Source organism: Lacerta agilis, chromosome 3 (assembly GCF_009819535.1).
Source record: "Lacerta agilis isolate rLacAgi1 chromosome 3, rLacAgi1.pri, whole genome shotgun sequence".
NCBI classification, from domain to species: Eukaryota; Metazoa; Chordata; class Lepidosauria; order Squamata; family Lacertidae; genus Lacerta; species Lacerta agilis.
Genome location: NC_046314.1, coordinates 145,211 through 168,347, shown reverse-complemented (window position 1 = coordinate 168,347; position 23,137 = coordinate 145,211). Strand labels below are relative to the sequence as shown.

The 23,137-nt window shown below is 43.6% G+C and overlaps 1 protein-coding gene across 1 annotated transcript in view; it reads left to right on the top strand.

Annotated features, from left to right (window-relative positions):
• Nucleotides 1–23,137, top strand: part of COL4A1 (collagen type IV alpha 1 chain) — a 170,746-nt gene that overhangs the window by 63,598 nt on the left and 84,011 nt on the right. The window contains exons 14-24 of the mRNA XM_033145547.1: nt 1,741–1,776; nt 2,505–2,564; nt 4,639–4,683; nt 7,480–7,533; nt 7,659–7,700; nt 9,376–9,469; nt 11,262–11,297; nt 12,741–12,905; nt 16,475–16,570; nt 20,805–20,888; nt 23,008–23,078. Coding sequence (XP_033001438.1) covers nt 1,741–1,776; nt 2,505–2,564; nt 4,639–4,683; nt 7,480–7,533; nt 7,659–7,700; nt 9,376–9,469; nt 11,262–11,297; nt 12,741–12,905; nt 16,475–16,570; nt 20,805–20,888; nt 23,008–23,078 — 783 coding nt within the window. The remainder of the gene's footprint in view (nt 1–1,740; nt 1,777–2,504; nt 2,565–4,638; nt 4,684–7,479; nt 7,534–7,658; nt 7,701–9,375; nt 9,470–11,261; nt 11,298–12,740; nt 12,906–16,474; nt 16,571–20,804; nt 20,889–23,007; nt 23,079–23,137) is intronic.

Genomic DNA, 23,137 nt, shown 5'->3' with positions numbered 1-23,137 from the left:
GGCTGCATTCACAAACTTTTACTCAGAGTAAAAACAAAATTAAAAAAATTATTTCTAGCACCTTAGAGACCAACTAAGTTTGTTCTTCGTATGAGCTTTGGTGTGCATGCACACTTCTTCAGATACTCAGAGTAGACATGCTGAATTTAATGGCCATGACTCACTGGTCAATTTATTTCAGTGGGTCTTCTCTGATTAAAAGGAAGTCAGATACAATCATTAATTTCCAAAAGCTATCAGTTATGATAGGGATTACTGAGGGAAGAGAAGTCCATCAATTTTCTCCTTTTCCTTTTTTTGGTAAGTAAATTATTCTCTCTGGAATATTTGTTCATTCTTTGACCCACTCCCACCACTCATTTGCCATGTCCTCTGTGAGTGCACAAAAGAAGAAGAAGAGTTTGGATTTGATATCCCGCTTTTCACTACCCGAAGGAGTCTCAAAGCTGCTCACATTCTCTTTTCCCTTCCTCCCCCACAACAAACACTCTGTGGGGTGAGTGGAGCTGAGAGACTTCAGAGAAGTGTGACTAGACCAAGGTCACCCAGCAGCTGCATGTGGAGGAGTGAAGACGCGAACCCAGTTCACCAGATTACGAGTCTACTGCTCAATGAGATGTAGGTTAGAAGCTCCATAGACCAACCAAATTTATTCCAGTGGGAGATCCCCCTTAGGCCCTTCTATGTGCCACTGAAACTATAATCCATAGAGAGGGTTTTCTCATCTCTTCAACTGACATGGTCACAAACCACGAAACTTTGGAGACAGAGTGGCAGCTGCCTTTTGGAAGAGAGATCTAAGCCTGCATCTGTCTGAAGCCTGAGGGGACATCTCTGCTGCCAGACTTTGACAGACCCCTCTGGGGAGCAGGAGAGCCCTAAAGCTCGGAAGCCCACAGCCTAGAAGAAGCCAACAAACTGCAGAGGAAGAGCCTTGCCTGCAGAACCAAACTGCAGAACTGCAGAACCAAACCTAGGTCACTCTCCAAGGTGCTGATCTGGGCTTTGCTAGCCTGGAACCCTGAGGTGCTTCATTTCCCTCTTGTTTGGACCATCACCCCTCTGCAGCAATGTGCATCCCCATGGATCAGGACATAGGCCTGCCATTGGATACGCATTTCTGCATTCAGGTTAGTCAACAGATTCAGGGCACTGTTTTAAGGCAGGAATTGGAAACCTCCAGCATATGGGCCAAATTGGTATGGTAGAGATGTGGCTGCCAGCACACAATGGGAACCTTAAACTGCATTCCTAATTGGGCATTGACAAGGGAAAGCAGGCTTCAGATCCACTACCTGTCAGCTGATATCATTTTGCAAGCTCTGTGTGGTGCTTTGAAGTCTCAACTTTGGGGCATCAGAGGACTCAATCACCTGACTTCATGGTGGCACCAGGTGATTGACAGGTAGTATGCCCCACCCACCTGTCAAATTTGGCCCATATGCTACAATCCAATAAAGATCTGGCTCACAGAGCCCATAAGGTTCCTCACTTCTGATTCAAGGGGACTGAAGGTTCTCTGATCACAATCAACCCGTGAACCTGTTTTCTTTTCAGCAGTTTCTTTTAAGCAGATTATATCAGAGAATCTGAAACTTTTCAAAAACAAATCATTATGCAAGACAGTAACCTTAACATTTGGAGAGTCTTGAAAAATTACTATGTTTTAAATGGAGGCTCATAGGAGGGTTTAGCTGATGCCTCATTTTATTAATCTACTTTGTTTTGTCGTTCCATTAGGGTGATCCTGGTGAAAAGGGTGACCCTGGCTTTCCAGTAAGTTTAAAACTGATCTGTATTTTGGGGATCCTGAATTCATTTTACTGACTTACTGAGCAATGCTATAGCAATCCTCAGCTGCTGTGTCCTATACATGCTCACCCCAGGAGGGGTGCAGAGACCACAACACTCAAAAATTCCAAAATGCTGCATAAACAGCAGCCAGACATGAGCACACCACAAATGCTCAGAAATTCCCAGCAATCAGGGGTTGTTCTGGCAATGATGCCTGCATGACCACCCCCCCCCCCAATCATGGAGGGAGCCAGTGAACTCATGGTAACAAGCTCAGCCCTCCTCCCTGCATCCGAGTGCTAGTGCAGCACTCCCAGTTCATGACCTCCTATAGCGCAAAGAGGAGTGGCCACTCCTGAGAGTCCCCTGACACCCCTACAGGCAGGACTTTGAGTCTCTTTCTACCTATCACAACCACATTTTTTTGAACACAGCATGCAAAAGGAAGGAAGGAGAGGGCATCCAACATGGCACTCACATAGCCCCCTTGGCAGAATGCCTACATAAGCCCTCCTCAGAACAAGGGTTCGAGACTGAACTGGTGAAGAAAATCTATGCCAATGAGCAAAAGAAAGGGTTACTAGGACACACAAGAAATGGAACCATGGACACACAGTGACATTGGCAATGCCCAGTGGCCCTACGTTTGTAACTCGAGGTACCACTGTAGACTTTAATAACATACACTAATGGCATTTTTTTTTTTAAAGGGATCCCCAGGATTAAGTGAGAAAGGGCAGAAAGGTGAACCTGGAAAACCTGGTCCACGGGTATGTATGCTTAGTATTTATTAATCAATTTGCTTTTGCTTCTCCAGCCATTTAGTGATTTCTGTTAAACATATTAGTAATCTCAATGAGATGTAAATCTGAAAGCAAGATTTGTACTACAGGGAATTTTGTGGGTAGGGTTGGTCTCTGATTGAAATAGTGTGTTGTCTTTTTTAAGGGAGGAATTATTTCAATGCAGAAAGAATTTGAATACTTTTGACATATGAATCAATCAAGTAAAGATGATAAAACTTGCTTAATTTTTTAAAAATGTAAATTTTACTAGAATAATTTTAACAAATATTTTTTTTTATTTTGAGCTTAAAAGTTACATTTTGTCACTCAACAGTTCTATTGAATTCTACAATACCAATGACTTCCCACTCACCCATCATCAATGTTTATAATCAAGAATACAGACAATTGCATTTTATAATTCCACTCTATCCAGTTTCATCTTCTTTAACAGGTTTCTTAATATGTTCTGCTTTTTTTCCTGCTTCTTGGGAGAAAAAGCAATGGCAAACCTAGACAGCATCTTAAAAAGCAAAGACATCACCTTGCCGACAAAGGTCCGTATAGTTAAAGCTATGGTTTTCCCAGTAGCGATGTATGGAAGTGAGCGCTGGACCATATAGAAGGCTGTTCGCCGAAGAATTGATGCTTTTGAATTATGGTGCTGGAGGAGACTCTTGAGAGCCCCATGGACTGCAAGAAGATCAAACCTATCCATTCTTAAGGAACCGGCCTCGGTCCAGTATACCTGAAGGAGCGTCTCCACCCCCATCATTCTGCCCGGACACTGAGGTCCAGTGCCGAGGGCCTTCTGGTGGTTCCCTCCCTACAAGAAGCCAAGTTACAGGGAACCAGGCAGAGGGCCTTCTCGGTAGTGGCACCCACCCTGTGGAACACCCTCCCACCAAATGTCAAAGAGAAAACCAACTACCAGACTTTTAGGAGACATCTGAAAGCATCCCTGTTTAGATTATTGTATTTTAACATTCTGTTGGAAGCTGCCCAGAGTGGCTGGGGAAACCCAGCCAGATGGGCGAGGTATAAATAATAAATTGTTGTTGTTGTTGTTGTTGTTGTTATTATTATTATTATTATTATTATTAATCAGCCCTGAGTGCTCACTGGAAGGACAGATCCTGAAGCTGAGGCTGTAATACTTTGGCCACCTCATAAGAAGAGAAGACTCCCTGGAAAAGACCCTGATGTTGGGAAAGATGGAGGGCACAAGGAGAAGGGGATGACAGAGTGGTTGGACAGTGTTCTCGAAGCGACTGGCATGAGTCTGACCAAACTGCGGGAGGCTGTGAAAGACAGGAGTGCCTGGCGTGCTCTGGTCCATGGGTTCACGAAGAGTTGGAAATGACTAAACAATTAAACAACAACAACAACAACATTTTCCCTTAATCTTCAAACCCTGCTGTGGACTTCACATATAGAAAACAACATTTTAAATAGACCAGAAAAGAGTTTCCAGTCCTCCTTAAATGATTCTAGATTTGTATCTCTTATCAGTGCTGTCAGTTTTTGCCATTTCTGCGTATTCCAAGGTTTTCATCAACCATTCTTCCCTTGAGGGTGTTCTCACATCCTGCCGGTTCCATGCAGAGAGATTCCTTGCCACTGTGGTTACATACAGCTCTACATTTGAAGCTTTCTCTGGGATTTCACTGCCCTGTATCTCCAGCAGAAGGAGGCTCCTTTCTTCCTCCTTTCCCCCCTCCCACTTGCCACCATGGCCAAGGCAGCAGCTTCAGCCAGCAACATGGTGAAAAGTAAAGGGATAGAATTGGAGGATTGTGGGTGGGGTGGGAAGGAGTGGGTGGTACTTGGGACTTGCATGGCTGCATGGAAGATAGCTAGAAGCAACCCTAGTGACAGGGGTGAGGAATGATTCCCCAAGCATTCATTTTCTCCAGGTTTTTCCTACGAGACTCTGAGAAAGCTTGGAAAAGCTAAATGCTTTCTAAGACAATCTAGGGAAGGACACATGCCACTTACTCTGCAGTTTCAACATTAAAAAATAGTAGGAGGCATTTATATGAAACTATTTACATTTCAGGGAAGACCTGGAAAGGATGGAGAAAATGGAGAGAAGGGAAGAACTGTATGTATTTTCAATTTTCTTCAATATTGCTTTTATCTCTGGTATTTAATTATTACAGTTCTATACAACCCTCCATCAGATGATCACTGCATAGTTTACAATATAAAAACACAAAAATACATACCATAATAACAAAACAAAAGCAAGAACCCTGCACCACACAGTTTAAAAGGCCATGGACCAAAAACGGAGGAGAGCTCATCATCGAGCCTACCAAGTAGCAGTGGTGACAGCAAAGAAGACCTTTGTTGCCTCTTTACTGCATTTGCGGAAAACATTCCCAGGAGGCCCCTCCAGGTGGCTTGGGGTCTGCTAAAGACTCTAATATCTCCTGTAATGATTTTGCAAAGTTTTTTTTGCAGATAAAATTGCTCAAATTTAGAAGGAAGCAGACTCTACCATTATAGCAGTGCTGGGTCGGGAGAGTACTGGTGCTCTCTCTGGTTAAGTTGTATCAGTTTCAACCTGTTATTTCTGAGGATGTCTACAGGCTGCTTGAATGACTGAAACTGACTACCTGTCTCCCTGATACTTGCCCACCCTGGCTCATAAAAGTGAGGAAGGCAGGGGTGGGCAATGGGCTCCATGGGGTAGCAAATGCTTCCCTCTTTGAGGAAGTCTTTCCGGAACCCCTTAAAGAAGTGGTTATTATCTCCCAAACAAACTATGAAAAATCCCCACAACACTGAACAGGTACACACAAACCATGTTCAAAGCATGTAAAACAGAAACAGGCAAACTATCCCCAACCCCATCCCCACTAATTCCCCTGGCCTACCATCCACTGTTCCACCATGCAGCACAAAACCTCCAAATAAAAACCTGGAAATCCAAAGGCCTATATCGCCTAATAGATTTTTATAAAAATAACAAACCTCTGTCAACACAAATACAGGACAAACTAGAAGACACCCAAATGCCCTAGTTAGCACAACACCAATTATGTGCCCTCTTAAACAATCCAGCAGTAAAATCAGCAACAACTAGACCCCTGACACCCTTCGAAAACCTCATCCTAATGACAAAGGGACATGGCAGAGGGATGGTATCTGCAATATACAAAATACTACTCAAAAATCCCACGAGCTCCCTAGACACAATCAAAAAACAATGGGAGGATGACATAGGATACGAAATCAACCCCACCCAATGGACCAGAATGTGGTCTAAGCCCCCCTTTAAATCCATATCAATGAAAAGAAAAGAACTCACCATAAAACTAACCTACAGGTGGTATTTAATGCCAGGAAAATTAGAGCTAATACGCCCAGGAACCTCACCAAAATGCTGGAGAGGGTGCACCTCCACAGGCACATACTTCCACATGTGGTGGGAGTGCCCCGAAATCCAACCATCCTGGACAACAACCATATGAGAAATATGTAAGATAACCAAGCAAGTGCTAGAAACCACCCCAGAACTAGTTTTACTAAACATCTTCCAAGACAATAAAGCCCACTTACACCACAAAGAACTCATAACCCATCTACACTCAGCAGCCAGAAACATCATAACCAGACACTGGAAAGACCTGTCAGGAATAAGCATGGACCAATGTTACCAAGTAGTATGGGAAGCAGCCCTACTAGGAAAACTAACCAGTAAGCTGAAAATGACACGGGGACAAACAGAAGAAGACACCTTCACCCCGGTATGGTTCCCGTTCATCACACACACAGCCCAACAAGACAATGACAAAAATCTACCGACAGCATACAAATCAATATGGCTAGCCTGATCAAAAACACTCATCCACCCCACTCACACAGGAAATGAAAGAACATCACAGCCAACCACAAATGAACAATCACACCCTACGCCAACCCCGACCTCTCTCACCGCCAAAGGAGCACAAGCGAACAACAACGCTGACACCAAACCCTATATATATTAAGTAAAATAGAAACATCGTCACCCCACCCCACCCATCTCCCCATCCCACCCACTTCTCTCCCCCTTTTCTTCCTAATGTCTCAACAACCAAAACTGATTTGTAAAAATGTTACGTGGAAAAAATACGAGAGAGACATTGCACACACCTTTGTAAACCAAGAAAATCTTTAATAAAAAATACTTTTTTTAAAAAAGTGGTTATTAAACTACTTATTTTTTTTATTAAAAAAACTTACTTGGACCAAGCCACTATGGCCAGTTATTGCCCAGTCTCAAATCTTCCATTCTTGGACAAGGTGACTGAGCGGGTCGCCGCTGAACAACTCCAGGCATGTCTGGAGGATGTGAACCAGTTTGGTCTCTTCCATTCGGGACTGAAACTGCCCTGGTCATGCTGGTCAGTGGTCTCCAGTGGACTAGGGACAGAGGTGAAAGCTGTTTCCTGGTTCTGCTGGATCTCTCAGCAGTTTTTCATACCATCGACCATGGAATCCTTCTGAACCATCTACGAGGGTTGGGAGCTGGGGACACTGTTATGCAGCAGTTCCACTCCTTCCTCCAGGGCCATGTCCAGAAAGTGGTTTTGGGGGCTCTCACTTGTGGGGTACCTCAGGGCTCAGTCCTCTCTCCCTTGCTTTTCAACATCTCTATGAAGCTGCTGGCAGAGATCAACAGGGGGATTGGGTTGGGTATGCGGATGATACCAGCTCTACCTCTTGTTTAAATCAGCACCAGTGGTGGTGGTGAATGTCCTGTGTGAGTCTCTGGAGGCAGTTGGAGGATGGATGACAGTTAATGGATTGAGGTTAAAATAATCTTAAGGAGCTTGTCTTGATTTACAAATACCACAGTTAATGAAAACTATTATTATTATTATTATTATTATTATTATTATACACGTAGGGAGAAAATGGCCCCTCGGGATTTCCAGGACTGCCCGGAATAAGTGGTCCTAAAGTAAGTAGATCCATTTGAAAATGTGCTGGCATGTACCTTAGCTTTCATTCACAATGGCTATATTGCAATTAATAATAATGTTCCTTTAGTCAGCTTTAGAATGTAACTTTTTATTTTTTTTCCAGGGAGATAAGGGTGTAGCAGGTCCTCCAGGACCTCCAGGAATAGTAAGTATTAAACTATGTGCTTAAATGAATGTCTCTTTTAACTATAATAAATGGAACATAGGAAACTGCCATAGGCTGGGTCAGACTATTTGTCCATGTAGCCCAGAGCTGCCTATTCTGACTCGCAGCAGCTGAGGAAGGTCCTAGGCAAATATTATTCCCAACAGCTGCTCTGATCATTCCAACTAGACACCAAAGGATTGAACCTGGGATGTAATGCATACAAGGTGGTGTGATCCATCACTAGATTACAGCTTTTCCCATGGTTTCTTAATTTAATGCTTAGAAGGGGACTATGTAAAAATATTGATTAATCTGTGATGCTTTCTTTTTTGATGTGATAAAAATTTGATATTTCCTTATATGTAATAAATTTGTGTTTGAATTGCACAGAGACAGTTTTGCTTACTTTCCAGTAGTACTGTACATCCACTTCAGAAGAATCATAGAATCACAGAATTGTAGAGTTGGAAGGGACCCAAGGGTCATCTAGTCCAACCCCCTGCAATGCAGGAATCTCAACTAAAGTATCCATGACAGATGGCCATCCAACCTCTGCTTTAAAACCTCCAAGGAAGGTGCACAAACTCCAGAGGGAAGCCGTTCCACTGTCAAACAGCTCTTACCATCAGAAAAATCTCCAAGGAAGGAGAGTCCACCACCTCTTGTGGGAGTCTCTTCCACTGCTGAACAGCTCTTATTGTCAGAAAGTTTTTCCAAATGTTTAGTCGGAATCTCCATTCTTGCAACTTGAAGCCATTGGTTTGAGTCCTACCCTCCAGAACTGGAAAAAAACAAGCATGTTCCCTCCTCCATGTGACAAGCCCTTAAGATATTTGAAGATGGCTATCATATCTCCTCTCAGTCTCCTCTTTTCCAGGCTAAAAATACCCAGCTCCTTCAACCATTCCTCATCAGGCTTGGTTTCCAGACCCTTGATCATCTTGGTTGCCCTCCTCTGCACACATTCCAGCTTGTCAACTTAAGTTGTGGTGCCCAAGATTGCACACAATATTCCAAGGCAGAATAGAATGGGACTATGACTTCTCTTGATCTGGACACTAGACTTCTGTTGATGCAGCCTAGAATAGTATTAGCTTTTTTGCTGCTGCTTCACACTGTTGAGTCATGCTAAACTTGTGGCCCACCAAGATCCCTAGATCCTTTTCACATCTACTGCTAGTAAGCCAGGTGTCCCCCATCCTGTATTTGTGCATCTTGTTCTTCCTGCCAAAGTGCAGGACCTTATATTTTTCCCTATTGAAATTCATTTTGTTAGCTTGCACCCAGTTCTCCAGTCTTTACTTAAAGTAAAGTTGCTTTACTTGAAGCACCTGGGTGGTGAGGTCTCTGTAGTATGTGGCATCACAGCTTACCTTGAAGCCAAAACCCCTCTTCCCCTCTCACTCTTACAAGGACTATTTTTAGCCACTGTAATTAGATAAATGTATAGAACTGAAGGGGTTTGAGATTGTGCTAAAAACAAACCCTTGCAAGCCTAAACTTGATGATTATGCACACAGTAGAAGTCAGAGTAGAAGATTTCAGCATTCCACTTGTGTACAGGATTGAACCCTATAGTTCTTATCTGTTAGAAGGCTGAAAGCATTTGGTTTTTTGTTTTTGTTTTTGTTTTTTAATTAATCTACATTATTCTATTTCCCCTGTTATTCAGGTAATAGGGATTGGAGATCAAGAAGTAATAGGTGAGAAAGGTGATTTAGGTCCTCCAGGAGTTCCTGGACAAAAAGGTCAACCAGGTCAAAAAGGTAAATATTGCTAATTGTTAATTGTTTCATTATATTAACTTGGTCAAGAAATTAATTCAATTTGCTTTAAAAAATGATTTAATTGACTTCCTGGTGAGATTGTAGCTGATTCTTTCTTTCTCTAAATTCAGTGCATTCATTCAATAGATCAGGAAAATGAAGTGCATAATTACCGGTAGATAAAGTGCCTGCTAAACATTATAATTAAGTAATGATATAAGGCAATATCCAACCATCAGTCCCACTCAGGATAAGTCCATTGATTTCAATAGGTCTACTATTGGGTATGACTTAGTTGGCCCCAACTCATTTTTAATAAATAATACAATAAAATTGTACATGATTAGATCCACATTTGATATCATGCCCATTTGATGTTGAGCTTTTTCATGAATTATATGTTTGTTAATGATATGGAGGTGATAATTATACCTATACATAACCTCCAACATTTCTCGGATGAAAATTGGGATGTTCTGTTCTACATCAGTAAGCTTTTCCTGCATTTGATCTCATTGCACACATAGATATCATGTACACATATACATCTGTCACCTTGAGCCAGTTGCAACCTCTCCACCTCACCTACCTCGCAGGATTGTTGTAAAGAAAAAATGTGCAAGGAGGGATCACGTACAACACCTTCCACAGATATGTAAATGGAATGAAATAAAATTTTAGCCTTAAGCTGCCTGTCAGGGGAAAAGGCGGGATACGATGATGATGGAAACTGAGAATGATCAGGAACATGCCAGAGAGTAAATCCTGAGTGGGACTCAGTTCTGAGTAAAAACGTTTAGGATTGCAATCTAAGGTTGTGCAGTCTTTACCCAGTTACCTGGGAATAAGCTCCATTGAATACAGTGGGACTTCTGAGGACACAGTGTAAGGCTCCATTTACAATAAAGGAATAAACAGTCTATGAATTTCCTTAAAAAATGGCTGGTTGTGGAAGTATTGCAATTAAATAATTTAAAGTGGATTAGCAGCATTTTCCTTCAAAATTATAGGAAGGGCTTTGTATGCCAGCTTCACCATTTCCTTCATTTGGTTCAGGTATTTCATTTTCAGGATAAACAGGACTCTGTTTTTGCACACCCACACACCCACACACACACACCCACACACACACACACACACACCAGCACCACTTTTAATTGTTCTGTCAGACGTGCAGGTGGGGAAAAAGTAAAACCGGGACATTCTGAGATCAAATCAGAAACCAGGGTGGCTCCTCTAATTCTAGGACTGTCCCTGGAATTATACCAAGCAGTTCAAATCTTTACTGTCTGTCCGGGAACTGTCCCCGATGCAGCGCAAGGTGGTGGAAGGGCTCTCCGGATGCTACAGAGAGCCCCAGTCCCACCTTGCCAGCAGCACCTCCTCTGGTAGCGAGAGGAGCGGCGAGGCGTCCAGCGAGGAGGGGCAGAGTTCACAGGGGAAAGGGAGTAGAGGCTCTGGGGGTGCAAGAGAGACCCAGCACTCCCACAGTCCCGAGGGCGATACAGGGGGAACGCAATTTCCGTCACCCCAAAGATGTCGTGGGGTGAAAAGAAAGGATGGAAGGCGGGGTTTTCGTATACCGAAACTCTTTTGCTGGGGTCAGAACCGGAAGGGGCCATTCCCGGATTCTTACACTGCTTGATACAGACATGAACGTTTAAGCTCTGCACTGTACATAGTTTGCACAATAAAATCTTTAAAGGAAACAGCGGAGTCCTGGCTGCTTACTCATGAGCAGCTAACCGAGAACCTTACACTATCTGAGAATCCACTACCTTTGCTTTTGCAGGTTTCCCAGGTCTACCAGGGGCACCAGGTCTACCAGGTAAGGCTGTTTTATTATTTGGTTGTCTTGTTTTAGGGTGTGTATTGTCTTTCCACGTAAATTCTAAAACTTTTTGCACAAAAAGATAAAAGTGTTGGTCCACCAAAAGAATTCCAACATCCATATTAGGGCAATACATTTCTAAGGCCACCAAAATATCACAAAATAGCACAGAAGCTTTTAAGTTCTCATGATCTCTTCATCAGGCTAGATCAGGGGTCCCCAAACTAAGGCCTGGGGGCCAGATGTGGCTCAATCGCCTTCTCAATCCGGCCCGCGGACAGTCCGGGAATCAGCGTGTTTTTACATGAGTAGAATGTGTGCTTTTATTTAAAATGCATCTATGGGTTATTTGTGGGGCATAGGAATTTGTTCATTTTTTTTCAAAATATAGTCTGGCCCCCCACAAGGTCTGAAGGACAGTGGACCGGCCCCCTGCTGAAAACGTTTGCTGACCCCTGGGCTAGATGGTAGACAGAGTAATGTGGGGAGAGGGAAACCATGTTTGGATGATGCTGGAGCATTAATTCTACATTTGGTCACAGTTTTAAGATGAAATGGGTTGCACCAAGGTCTGCTGGGAACAAGAAACAAAACTTTTACACAAATGTCAGTGCCCAGTTTAACACATTTCTACAATGTTTTCTCTTGGGCATATTGCTTCAGTACTGTGCACAAACAGCACACCAAGCTCACTCTGCATGTTTGAACTTCACGAGTGGAATCCAGCATATCACTATGGCAATTGTTCTGCCAGTACAGAAATTTCTGCATGTGCAGTGGAATGTTCTCCCCCTCTCCTCTCCCTGTTTGCTCCCTAAATCTGTTCTAGGGGTTCCCTTAACCCTCTGGAGCACATTTGGGGAGGGTGCAGGGTGCTCGCAGGGGCTGGGGGGGGCAACACTGTTACATAAGTGGAAATGCTTGCCCTGGCGGGACTCATTAGGAGAATACTGCCCTATGCAGGTGGATGTTTCTAGGAATTAGGTTGAACAAGTACCGGTAGCTCTGATAAAAAATTCCTTCCAGTAGCACCTTAGAGACCAACTAAGTTTGTGCTTGGTATGAGCTTTCGTGTGCATGCACACCTCTTCAGATACACCTGAAGAATCTGAAGAAGTGTATCTGAAGAAGTGTGCATGCACACGAAAGCTCATACCAAGAACAAACTTAGTTGGTCTCTAAGGTGCTACTGGAAGGAATTTTAATTTTTTTATTTTGTTTTGACTATGGCAGACCAACACCTGGAACTAGCTCTGATAAATAAGCTATCTTGCTATTGTTTGAACTCATGAGGTAGTTTAGGATCAGATTCAGTATGGTATCTCAGATTTAGCTGTTATTATGGTGTTGCAATTATTTTATTGTTATTAAACAACTTATTGGTTGATATTTTTCTGTTGGTTTTATTGATGCCTACTTCACTGCATTATTGTAATCAAGGGCAACCCAGTCCTGGTATAGTAGGGGCACCTGGTATTCCGGGCGAGAGAGGAGAAAAGGGTGACCGGGGGCCTCCTGGATCTTCACTGCCTGGGCCAAAAGGAAGAGATGGACCTCCAGGACTTCCGGGTGTACCAGGGCTTCCGGGCGCACCTTTTGCAACAGGCAAGTCAAAGTACAGACCAAAGTATACAGTCCTTTTAAAGTGCAAAAGGATCTAGATAGTAAGAAATGTTAAGCCTGTGGTCACAATAATGGTTAAAAAGAAAATTCTGGTGTTTTTTAGAATTGGTTAAATGAATTTGTTTTCAGGTGAGGTGCCTCATTCTAGAAGAAATTTCTGTTTCCTGTTTTAAAACCTTGACTTTGGCTTGGTTAAGTGGTTTCACAAGTAAGTGTCTTCATATTTGATTCCTGACTGAGCTCTACGGTGTCTCTTCTCAATCTTCTCGGATGTGTCCTGATGGGATGTGTTCAGAAGGAAGAGGCCCAGAGCGGTCTGAGGGGGAGGGCCTTAGATCAGCTTCCCAAGGCACTTTTAATCTTCTACATATTTCAGAATTTAGTCTGACATACAGGTTTCAGATTCACCTCCTAACTACTGCATAACCTCTTCTTCTGAAGCAGAGCAAGCTGTTCCATAAGAGCTTGTGGCTGCAAGCAGAAGGGGCAATGTCTGGTCCTTGCAAGCAGAGAGCAAGCAAAAACGATAGGCCTCTAGGAGGCTATGAAGGGGCTCTGCTGGCTGAAACAGTCTCCTGAAGCAGCTGCAGAATAAGTTGTCCCTTCAGGTATCACAATTAATTCCCTTGGAGTTTACAGGCAGTGATATGAAAACTGGTCCAGACCTTCACTATTACAGCCACACACTTGCCTTCTCTGGTGAGGCCTTTGGTCATTGTGTCTTCCAAAATATTGTGTCCCACAGATGAGACTATAATGCTACCCTGCAGATGAATTGTTTTTCTAAATACACCTCCCACCCCACCACTGGAGAAATCAATAATTGAAGCATACTCAAGAGGTTCCGTGGTGTGGAATGTCCCACCCATATTTTTTTTTTATAAAGAATTTATTGGTATTTTTCATAACAAAGAATACCATCACCCACCCACATTTATACAAAACAAAAACAAACATAACCACGATTCTTCTTCTTGTTTACACACATAAAAATTTTTTTTTCTAGTTTCGAATCTTTACAGTTGACTTCCCCTGCCTTCTCTCCTTCAGTTCCAAATCCAGATTCTACTTTAATAACTTCATCTCTCTAAAAAATTGAATTCATTTAAAGAAAATTCAAATCTAAACAATCATCTTAATCCATAATAATTAATAGCATAACTTTATATCTTAACAAATTATTCTTATATCAGATCTAAGCTAACTTCTTCTTTCCCTTAAACTGCTGCTAATAACAAAAAAATTCAAAATATCCCTTTTCTTGTTAAAAAATAGAATAAAACTTAATGTCTTAACCCTCCGATTTCAGATTGCCATAACAAACCATTTATATTCTGCACTTAATACACTTCACCCTATCCCCCCTCTGTCCAATGTCCTTCTCCATCTTACACCGGAACCACTCCTCAAATTGTCCTCTTTTCTTGTACGTCCACAGAACCAGACACAGTCCCCAACAGTCCTTGCATCGAACATCAGGGTACGCTGTTCATCTTCTTTCGGCTTCTCCCATTCAATGCTGCATTCTTCTTCTATTTGTAAATATCTTAATTTCTTGCCCTTCGCTCCCGAGATCTCACCTCGGGGGCTGGATATAACATTCTTCACCGTCCCAGGGCTGCCACCGCCGAAGGACGTTTCTTTTTCCGGGAGTCGCCAAGCCATCTCTCTCAGTTCTTCAATCATCCCCTTCAGCTCTTTGCCAAGGCTCTCTTCCATAGTGTCGAATACCTGAAAGGTCTCCTCTGTGGGAAGTAAGTTTTTCTTCATATCCCCACTCAAAACCTTCAATTTCTGATTAAGCAGTTCCAGTTTCAAAATAATAATCCTTTGTTCATCAGTTAGTCCAGAGTTCAAAACAAGTTAAAAAACAAAGCCCAACATGGTGAGAACGGGCATAGGTATCAAATTTCAGTTTCTATTTCAATGTTTTCCATCTTATGCCAGTAGTTTTCCACTTCGGCTCAGACTTTTCGCAGCCATTTTCCCTGAAACCAGGGCGCAAAGACCATAACTTTCAAAAGGGATATTCTCCATCCTCTTCCTCCCCAAAGGGAGATCTATATAGTCTCACTTGTGAAAAAATCCAAACATTGTAACCATCTTGGTAGCAACAGTATCATAGACCGTTATTTTCTTGCCGCCGAAGGGAGGGAGGCAGACTTCCTTTCCCTAAAACCTCCCGGATCGTTAAGTCGTTAAGTCCACAAATTAATCCAATCAAGTACTCACGACCACCGGGCTTCGTTTCCTTTCATCTTCTACAGGGAGAACGTCGTCGCTCGTCACGGCCAGTACTCGCCGCTTTTCCGCCCGGTTGGGGCATTTCCCCTAATGGCCCAGCTCCATGCTCCCTTCACCCCCACTCCCCCTTTACAGGGGGAACAAGGGAAGGGTACGGAGCCTAGCGGGCCCGCCGGGGAGCCCGAGGCGCAGGACGCTCTTCCCGCGCCTCACCGGAGCCCCGCTTAGCGGTAGCGGGGCTCCAACCCTCGGGCTGGACTGGGTCGCCTCGCTGCCGAGGCAACCCACGACCGCCCGTGATGGCGACCTCGCCGGAAGTCGTCCCACCCATATTTGAAAGAGAGGCAGGTGACCTTCACAACCTCTGCTTTGTTCTATTTGGATGTTTGAATTTATCAGCATTCAACTACTAAGATTTTCTCAGTACAGTGTTTCTTTTTCTTCAATATGTGACCTTTTGTTTTTATATACAAGTTCACTTGATAGGGCTATATGTGGTTTGCTGTCAGGTGCTGACAGAAACCGAGGAGGAGCTATATCCCCCAACCCCAAGCTCCTGAGAACAGAAATGTACAACCAGTTCAACTTTTTCCTTTGCTGCTGCACAAAATATTGAATTGTACGTTTGCAGAAATTGACATATTCACACAAACACATACAATTTTTTCTACTGTAAGGGGAAATGTGTGTACTGTTTGCCAAATATGGGAAGTAAATGAAACTTAAGTGCATAAAAAACTGAATTTGGAAAAAATCTTAGAATTGAGACTATAAGCATTATTTTGACTCAAATATGCTGTGGGCTATTTTCAAGCCAATTCAGCCTCCCAGGCAAATTTAGCAAGCAGATAAAATCTATAGGATTTTGTGGCGTCTCAATTCAGGTTTTTGCATGCTAATGTTTACATACAGCTCTGGTTTACTTATTTTATTCATTTATTATTTTATTTATAATTGTTTTATTTTAGTTTATTTTTTATTATAACTACATATTATGTTTTAGAGGAATTTACTAAAGTGGTTGCTTTAAGGCCATGCAGGTCCATATTTAGTCATGTTAATGTTCTGGTTTCATGGAGAAATGTCCCATGTGAGGGATCTGGTCGCAGGTAGAACCAGCAGCAGTTTCTACAACTATAGTAGCTCTTTTTCCAGCTACCCTAGTTGTGAGAACTGCTTCAAGCGGCACCTGTGATTTACCATTTCACTCATGTAAGAGTGATCCATGTCACTGACATATATTTCTTAGAAATAGAATTTGCCATATTGAAACAATTTTGTTTGTCCCCCCCCCATTCAAACTGCAGATGGAATTCTGGAGTGCCAACCTGGGCAGCCTGGTGATCCAGGCCCTCCTGGGCCTCCTGGCCAGCGTGGCTTCTTGGGAGAAAGGGGAGAAAAAGGTACCAACACTGACCTTGGATGTACATAGATTTCGAACCTTCCAGGTAAAAGAAGTAGAGCTTGTTCTAGACAACCAGTTCTATGAACCTGCTATTCCAGGGGGCTACTTATCCCAGCGTGGCATGGGCACATTCAGGCAGCTCAGGGGACAGCAAAGAAAGACATAGTAGAGCATTATCAGCAGATAATCCCACAAGGTCCATTCTGCACTTCACTCCCAACGCTGCAGCCATCCTTCAAGCATGACCCCTGCACATTTGCCGTACACAAAGGCACTAAGGAATTTATAGTGACAGCCTAATCACTGGCGGGGTGCAGTGGTTGTAGCCCTCCCGGGGTGCCATCCCTGAGGGGTGTGTGACATCACCGCTGCCCCCCTGGGACACTCACCATGGGCAGCACCCCCCTGGGACCCTTGCCCCGCCCCTGCAGGTGGCTAGCCCTGCCCTTGGGTGCACAGCAGGTGTGCTGCTCCGGGTGCCAGAGTAGCTAGCTCTGCCTCTGAGCCTAATGACTCTAGCCTGCCCAGCACAAAATACAACTTAGCAAAATGCAGTTTAGCTGTCTAGTTGCCCCTTTGCCATCTTGAGTGCCTAGTTGGAGTCACTTTGCCCCCTCTTTTTCCTGGGAGGAGGTAGCTGCTGCTGATCGTGTGCAGTGACAACCTCCTCCTAGGAAGGAGTCACCCTATCTTCTCCAATGCCAGAATCACTATTTCCCTTTCTTCAAAGTGAATCAAGGCACTGCACCTTTAACAGCTGGTGACAGGCAACAAGTGGAGCTTTCTCCATCCCTGCATTTCTGTGGAGAGTGTCATTTTTAAAAATGCCAGACGATCTTGGTTCTCAAATGAAGTTGGGGAATATGTGACTCAGCAGCCCCCAGCCAGCTTGACCAATACAGGAGACGAACCCCTGGAGGAATGTGACACAGAAAGGCAGGACTGTCAGGAGGCATGCTGTGCCTCTAGAGCTACAAGGTTGATTCCATTCCCTCATCTTGGACACCGATTCTCAGCCAGAGGAGCAAGAACAGCAGCGGCAGACTTCAGAACACATTGATGTGGCCGTGGAAGGTACAATGTACAGAACAATTCCTACCGCTCCCCAGAAAGGGAAGGGGTGTGCAGTGGGGACAGTTGACTCCCTGTGACTCATGCATGACTCATGATTCTAGTTTTCTCTACACAAATGCAGAGTATGGGAAGCATGCAAGAAGAACTTGAGCTCTTAATACAGGATGGCAAATATGACCTAATAGTCAACATGACTGGAATGTAGAAATCGAGGGGTATAACCTGTTCAAAAGGAGTAGACCAAACAGGAGGGGGGAGTAGCATTATATGTAAGGGATGTGTACCCATCCAGGACCTGGAGCAGGGAAGGCAGACAGAGAGTATAGGGGTAAAAATTGTAGGAGAGGGGGGAAACCAGTAACCTTCCTATGGATGTCTGCTACAGACCACCAAGCCAGACTGAAAACTTGGATGATGCCTTCCTATAGCAGATTACTAAACATTCAAAAAGGAGAGATATAATGGTCATGGGAGATTTCAACTTCCCTGATATCTGTTGGAACTCAAACACCGGCATGAATGTACGGTCCAACAAATTCCTCCATTGCATCGCTGGCAATTCTATTTCTCAGAAGGTGGAAGAAGCAACAAGGGGGTCAGCCATCTTGGATCTGGTCCTCATCAGCAGGGAGGAACAGATCAATGAAGTGGAAGTATTAGGAACCTTGAGAGGAAGTGATCATGTCCACTTGGGTTTCATTATACAGAGGGAAGAGTAAACTTGAGTGTAGTCAGACATACACTCTGGACTTTAAGAAGGCCAATTTCAAAAAGCTTAAGGAACTACTGGATGAAGTTGCATGGTCAGAAATGCTCACAGGGAGTCCAAGATGGATGAGAGTTTCTCAAAGGTAAAATGTTGAAGACCAAATGCAGACAATTCCAACAAGAAAAAAGTGGGAGGCATCTAAAGGAACTATTGTAGCATACAGATGAGCTGAGATTTAAGAAGAGCATGTATAAGAAATGGAAGAAAGAGAAATCACAAAGGAAGAGTATATACATGAGTAGCCAACAGTTGCAGGGAGAAGATCAGGCAGGCCAAAGCTCAGAACGAGCTCAGGCTTGCAAGGGAGATTAAAAATAGTAAAGGTTTATTTGGCTTTGAAGAAGAAGCCCTTGCTTGGAGAAGATGGAGAAATGCTAATAGATTAAGGTAAAGGACCCTTGGGTGGTTAAATCCAGTCAAAATTGACTATGGGGGTGGCATTCATCTCTGCTTTCAGGCTGATGGAACTGGCATTTGTCCACAGACAGCTTTCCAAGTCATGTGGCCAGCATGACTAAACTACTTCTGGTGCAACAGGACACCGTGACGGAAGGCAGAGCACACAGAAAGGCCATTTGCCTTCCCACCATAGCGGTACCTATTTATCTACTTGCACTGGTGTGCTTTTGAACTGCTAGGTGGTAGCAGTTCAATAGGACAGAGCAACGGGAACTCACCCTGTCATGCCGATTCAAACTGCCCACCTTACGATCTGCAATCCAAAGAGGCTTGGTGGTTTAGACCACAGAGCCACCTGCATCCCAATGCTACTGCGTAGGAGAAGGCGGAACTGCTTGACACCTGCATTGCCTCTGTCTTCACCAGAAAGAAAAGCAGTGTCCAACCTGGTAATGACAGAATAAACGAGGGAACTGCAACCAAAGATAGGAACAGGGGTGATAAGGGAACACCTGGCTACTTTAAATAAATATAAATCTCCAGGGCCTGATGAACTTCACCCAAGGGTACTAAAGGTGCTTGTGGATGTAATCTCAGTGCCTCTTTGAGAATTATAGGAGAACAGGTGAGATCCTGTGGACTGGAAGCAGGAAAATGTACCCATTTTCAAAAGTGGGGGGGGGGAGAAGATCCAGGTAACTACTGACCAGTCAGCTTGACATCGATACCAGGAAAGGTCCTAGAAAAGATAATTAAACAGTCCGTGAGCACTTAGAAAAGGATACTGTGATTACTAAGACCCAGCATGGGTTTCTCAAAAACTAGTCAGGCCAGATGAATCTCTCTTTTTTCTGATGGAATTACAAGATTGGTGGATCAGGGGAATGCTGTGGATGTAGTATATTTTTTATTTCTGTAGGGCTTTTGACAAACACCTCCATGATATTATTGCAAAGAAATTAGTAAATTGTTTATTGAACAAGGTAAGTGTTAGGAGATCAAACCTATCCATTCTCAAATAAATCAGCCCTGAAAGCTCACTAGAAGGACAGATCCTGAAGTTGAGGCTCCAGTACTTTGGCCACCTCATGAGAAGAGAAGACTCCCTAGAAAAGACCCTGATGTTGGGAAAGATGGAGGGCACAAGGAGAAGGGGACGACAGAGGATGAGATGGTTGGACAGTGTTCTCGAAGCTACTAACATGAGTTTTGCCAAACTGCGGGAGGCAGTGAAGGATAGGCTTGCCTGGAGTGCTCTGGTCCATGGGGTCATGAAGAGTCGGACACAACTGAACAACAACAACAACAAGTGTTAGGTGGATTTGTAGCTGGTTGACTGACCAAACCCAGAGTGTTCACTAATGGTTCCTCGTTATCCTGAAGGGGGGAAAACGACAAGTGGGGTGATGCAAGGTTCGGTCCTGGGCCCATTGTTGTTCAATATATTTATCAATTACTTGGATGAAGAAATGGAGGAGATGCACATCCAGTTTGCAGATGACACCAAACAGAGAGGGGTGGCTAATGCCAGAGAAGACAGAAATAGGGATTCAAAATGACCTTAATATATTCGAAAACTGAGCCCAAACTAACAAAATGAATTTCAATAGGGACAAATGTAAGGTTCTGCACTTAGGCAGGAAGAACCAGATACACAAATACACGATGGGGGGCACCTTGCTTGCTAGTAGTAAATGTGAGAAGGATTTAGGGACCACAATCTTTTTTATTTTATTCTATTCTATTTATTGTGCATATAACATAAAATACATACAATACAAACATTACACATTACAAATAATCTGACAGATTACAAATACAGAGAAAAGTAAGAGAAGAGAAGAAGAAATAGAAAGTGATTTTGTTTAAAATGAAAAAGAACCTTTTCTTGAGTGAAAACATTAGGGCTATTTTCTGTGGGAATTACTGTTTGGTTTGTAAAGGTCTTAAGCATAATCCTCTGATAAATTTCTCTGTATTTTTAATATAGGGGTAAAAGGTGACGGCTGTTTTACCTGTGATGTACCCAGCCTGGCTGGTGAGCCAGGCCCCCAGGGGGTTCCAGGAGATCCAGGTAAAGTACAAAATAAGCACTGTGCTAGACTCCTCCAGGATTTGCACCGCCTTCCTCTTATTCCATCAACCACATTGCTTCCTATACAAAATGGTGCGGTGTCAAGGTGGTGTCTGCTCTTTGCGATAAGCACCCTCTGCTCACTCAGATATTTACAGTTCTTTATTTACATATGTACAAACAACACAGGACAACTCATGCGTCTGAATCGGACGGGTCAAATTCGGGGAGTGGCTTCCTTCGACTCCTTCTCCAGCACAGCAAGCGAGGAAATCTCGCAAGACGTCTCTGAACCCTGTATTTTAACTCTCTCCTCTCCTGAGCCAAAGGCACCATCTCTCCTTCTGTTCCTGAACTCCCTGTGTGGTGTTTGGGCTCCCCCTCAGCATCGCAGAGCCTTGACACCGCTTGGCTGCTCTCTGGCCTCTTCCATCATTTCCTGGTCTTCCTCTTCTGACTGCTCCTGTTCTGACTCTCCTCCTCCTCCCGACCCCAGGGCGTTCCCTGGCTGTCCTATGTCATGCAGGCAGCAAGCTTCAAAGATATTGATATCTACTGTAACACAATGGCTGATAAAAAAATTGCTTCATTATTCTGGATGGCAGACACATGTGGGGAGAATGATTAGGGCCACACAAGATCCCCCCCTTCTCTATTTCTCTATCCTTGCTCTTTCCTGTCTGATCTGGAAGCACCTCCTCAACAGAGCCATCAAAAGTTCAGCAAAGTACAATTCAGCTCTTCCTTCTTGAGATGAGAAAAGTGTTTCCTGAAGGATTGTGAATGCCCTCCTTACTCTATTATGAGCAAGAGTTTACGGGAAGAAGTTCCTATTTTCTTCCCACCCACCCATCTTCCACATACCCATTTTAATGTTGCCATTTTAATGTGTTATGGCTATTTGGAAGATATGTTACACAAGTGCCACATCTCCACAATATCCACATCATTTTGTGATATTTTATTTTTGTTCTTACAGTTTTGTAAAGTTTCAGCAGTTCTGAAATTCTTGTGTGAGCTTTTCTCTGAAAGTGACTTATCATCAATGTGGGTGACATTATAGGAACTGATTTCCTTTTTTTGTATTCTCCATCTGGATAGATGATACTGCTGTACAGTGGTACCTCGGGTTACAGACGCTTCAGGTTACAGACTCCGCTAACCCAGAAATAGTACCTTGGGTTAAGAACTTTGCTACAGGATAAGAACAGAAATCGTGCTCTGGCGGCGCAGCAGCAGCGGGAGGCCCCATTAGCTAAAGTGGTACCTCAGGTTAAGAACAGTTTCAGGTTAAGAACGGACCTCCAGAACGAATTAAGTTCTTAACCCGAGGTACCACTGTACACGCACTTCATCCTGGATTGCTCAAGTGTAATAGTAAAATAAAAATCTGTTTTTGAAAATCATCTCAAATAATCCTAAATTTACATTATTAGATCTTGATGATCCAGAGGTTTTCAACCTTTTTGAGTCCATGGCTCCCTTGACCAACTACATTCTTTCTGCGGCACCCTTGTGAGGCTCTAGAGCCCAGTTATGGGAAACCCAGCCAGATGGGTGGGGTATATACAATAAATTATTATTATATTATTATAGTTATGCCACCCTTTGCCTGCAGAGCTGGCAGCCTCTCACCCTTTTTCAAACATGCTTGTGGAGGATTCCCTCAGCCCCCCCCCCCCGCCCCAAATAGAGGTACCTCCTCACACTCCTCCACAGGGGCCTGGGAAGCACCCCCTGACCAGCCCCAGAGGCACCATTTGCCTGGGGAGCTTATAGCCAGGGCTGCTGCAACAAACAGCTGTGCAGAGAAGCGAGAGGGCATCAGAGGAGGGAGGGAGGGAAGGAAAGAGGGACAGAGTCTAGTGTTGCCTGCGGCACCCCTGACTATCATCCAAGGCACCCTAGGATGCCACGACACACTGGTTGAAAACCACTGTAATAAACAATGCTTTCCCTATTCAGCAGTATACTTTTATTGCTCGCGGAAATATTTTATATATTTAAATGAATTTTCTTAGAATATCAAATTATACAAGAGCAAATGACATGAAAAATATTTATTAGCAGAACCCCTCATACTTGTAAGTTACATATATCTTTTCCTATTCTTTACAAGGTGTTGCAGGACCAAAGGGTGCTAAAGGTGACAGGGGCCTTTCTGGATTTGAGGGTATTCCAGGAATGACAGTAAGTAAATGATCCAAATATTTCACAGCCATTTCTTCAGCAGCATATAATATAAGATA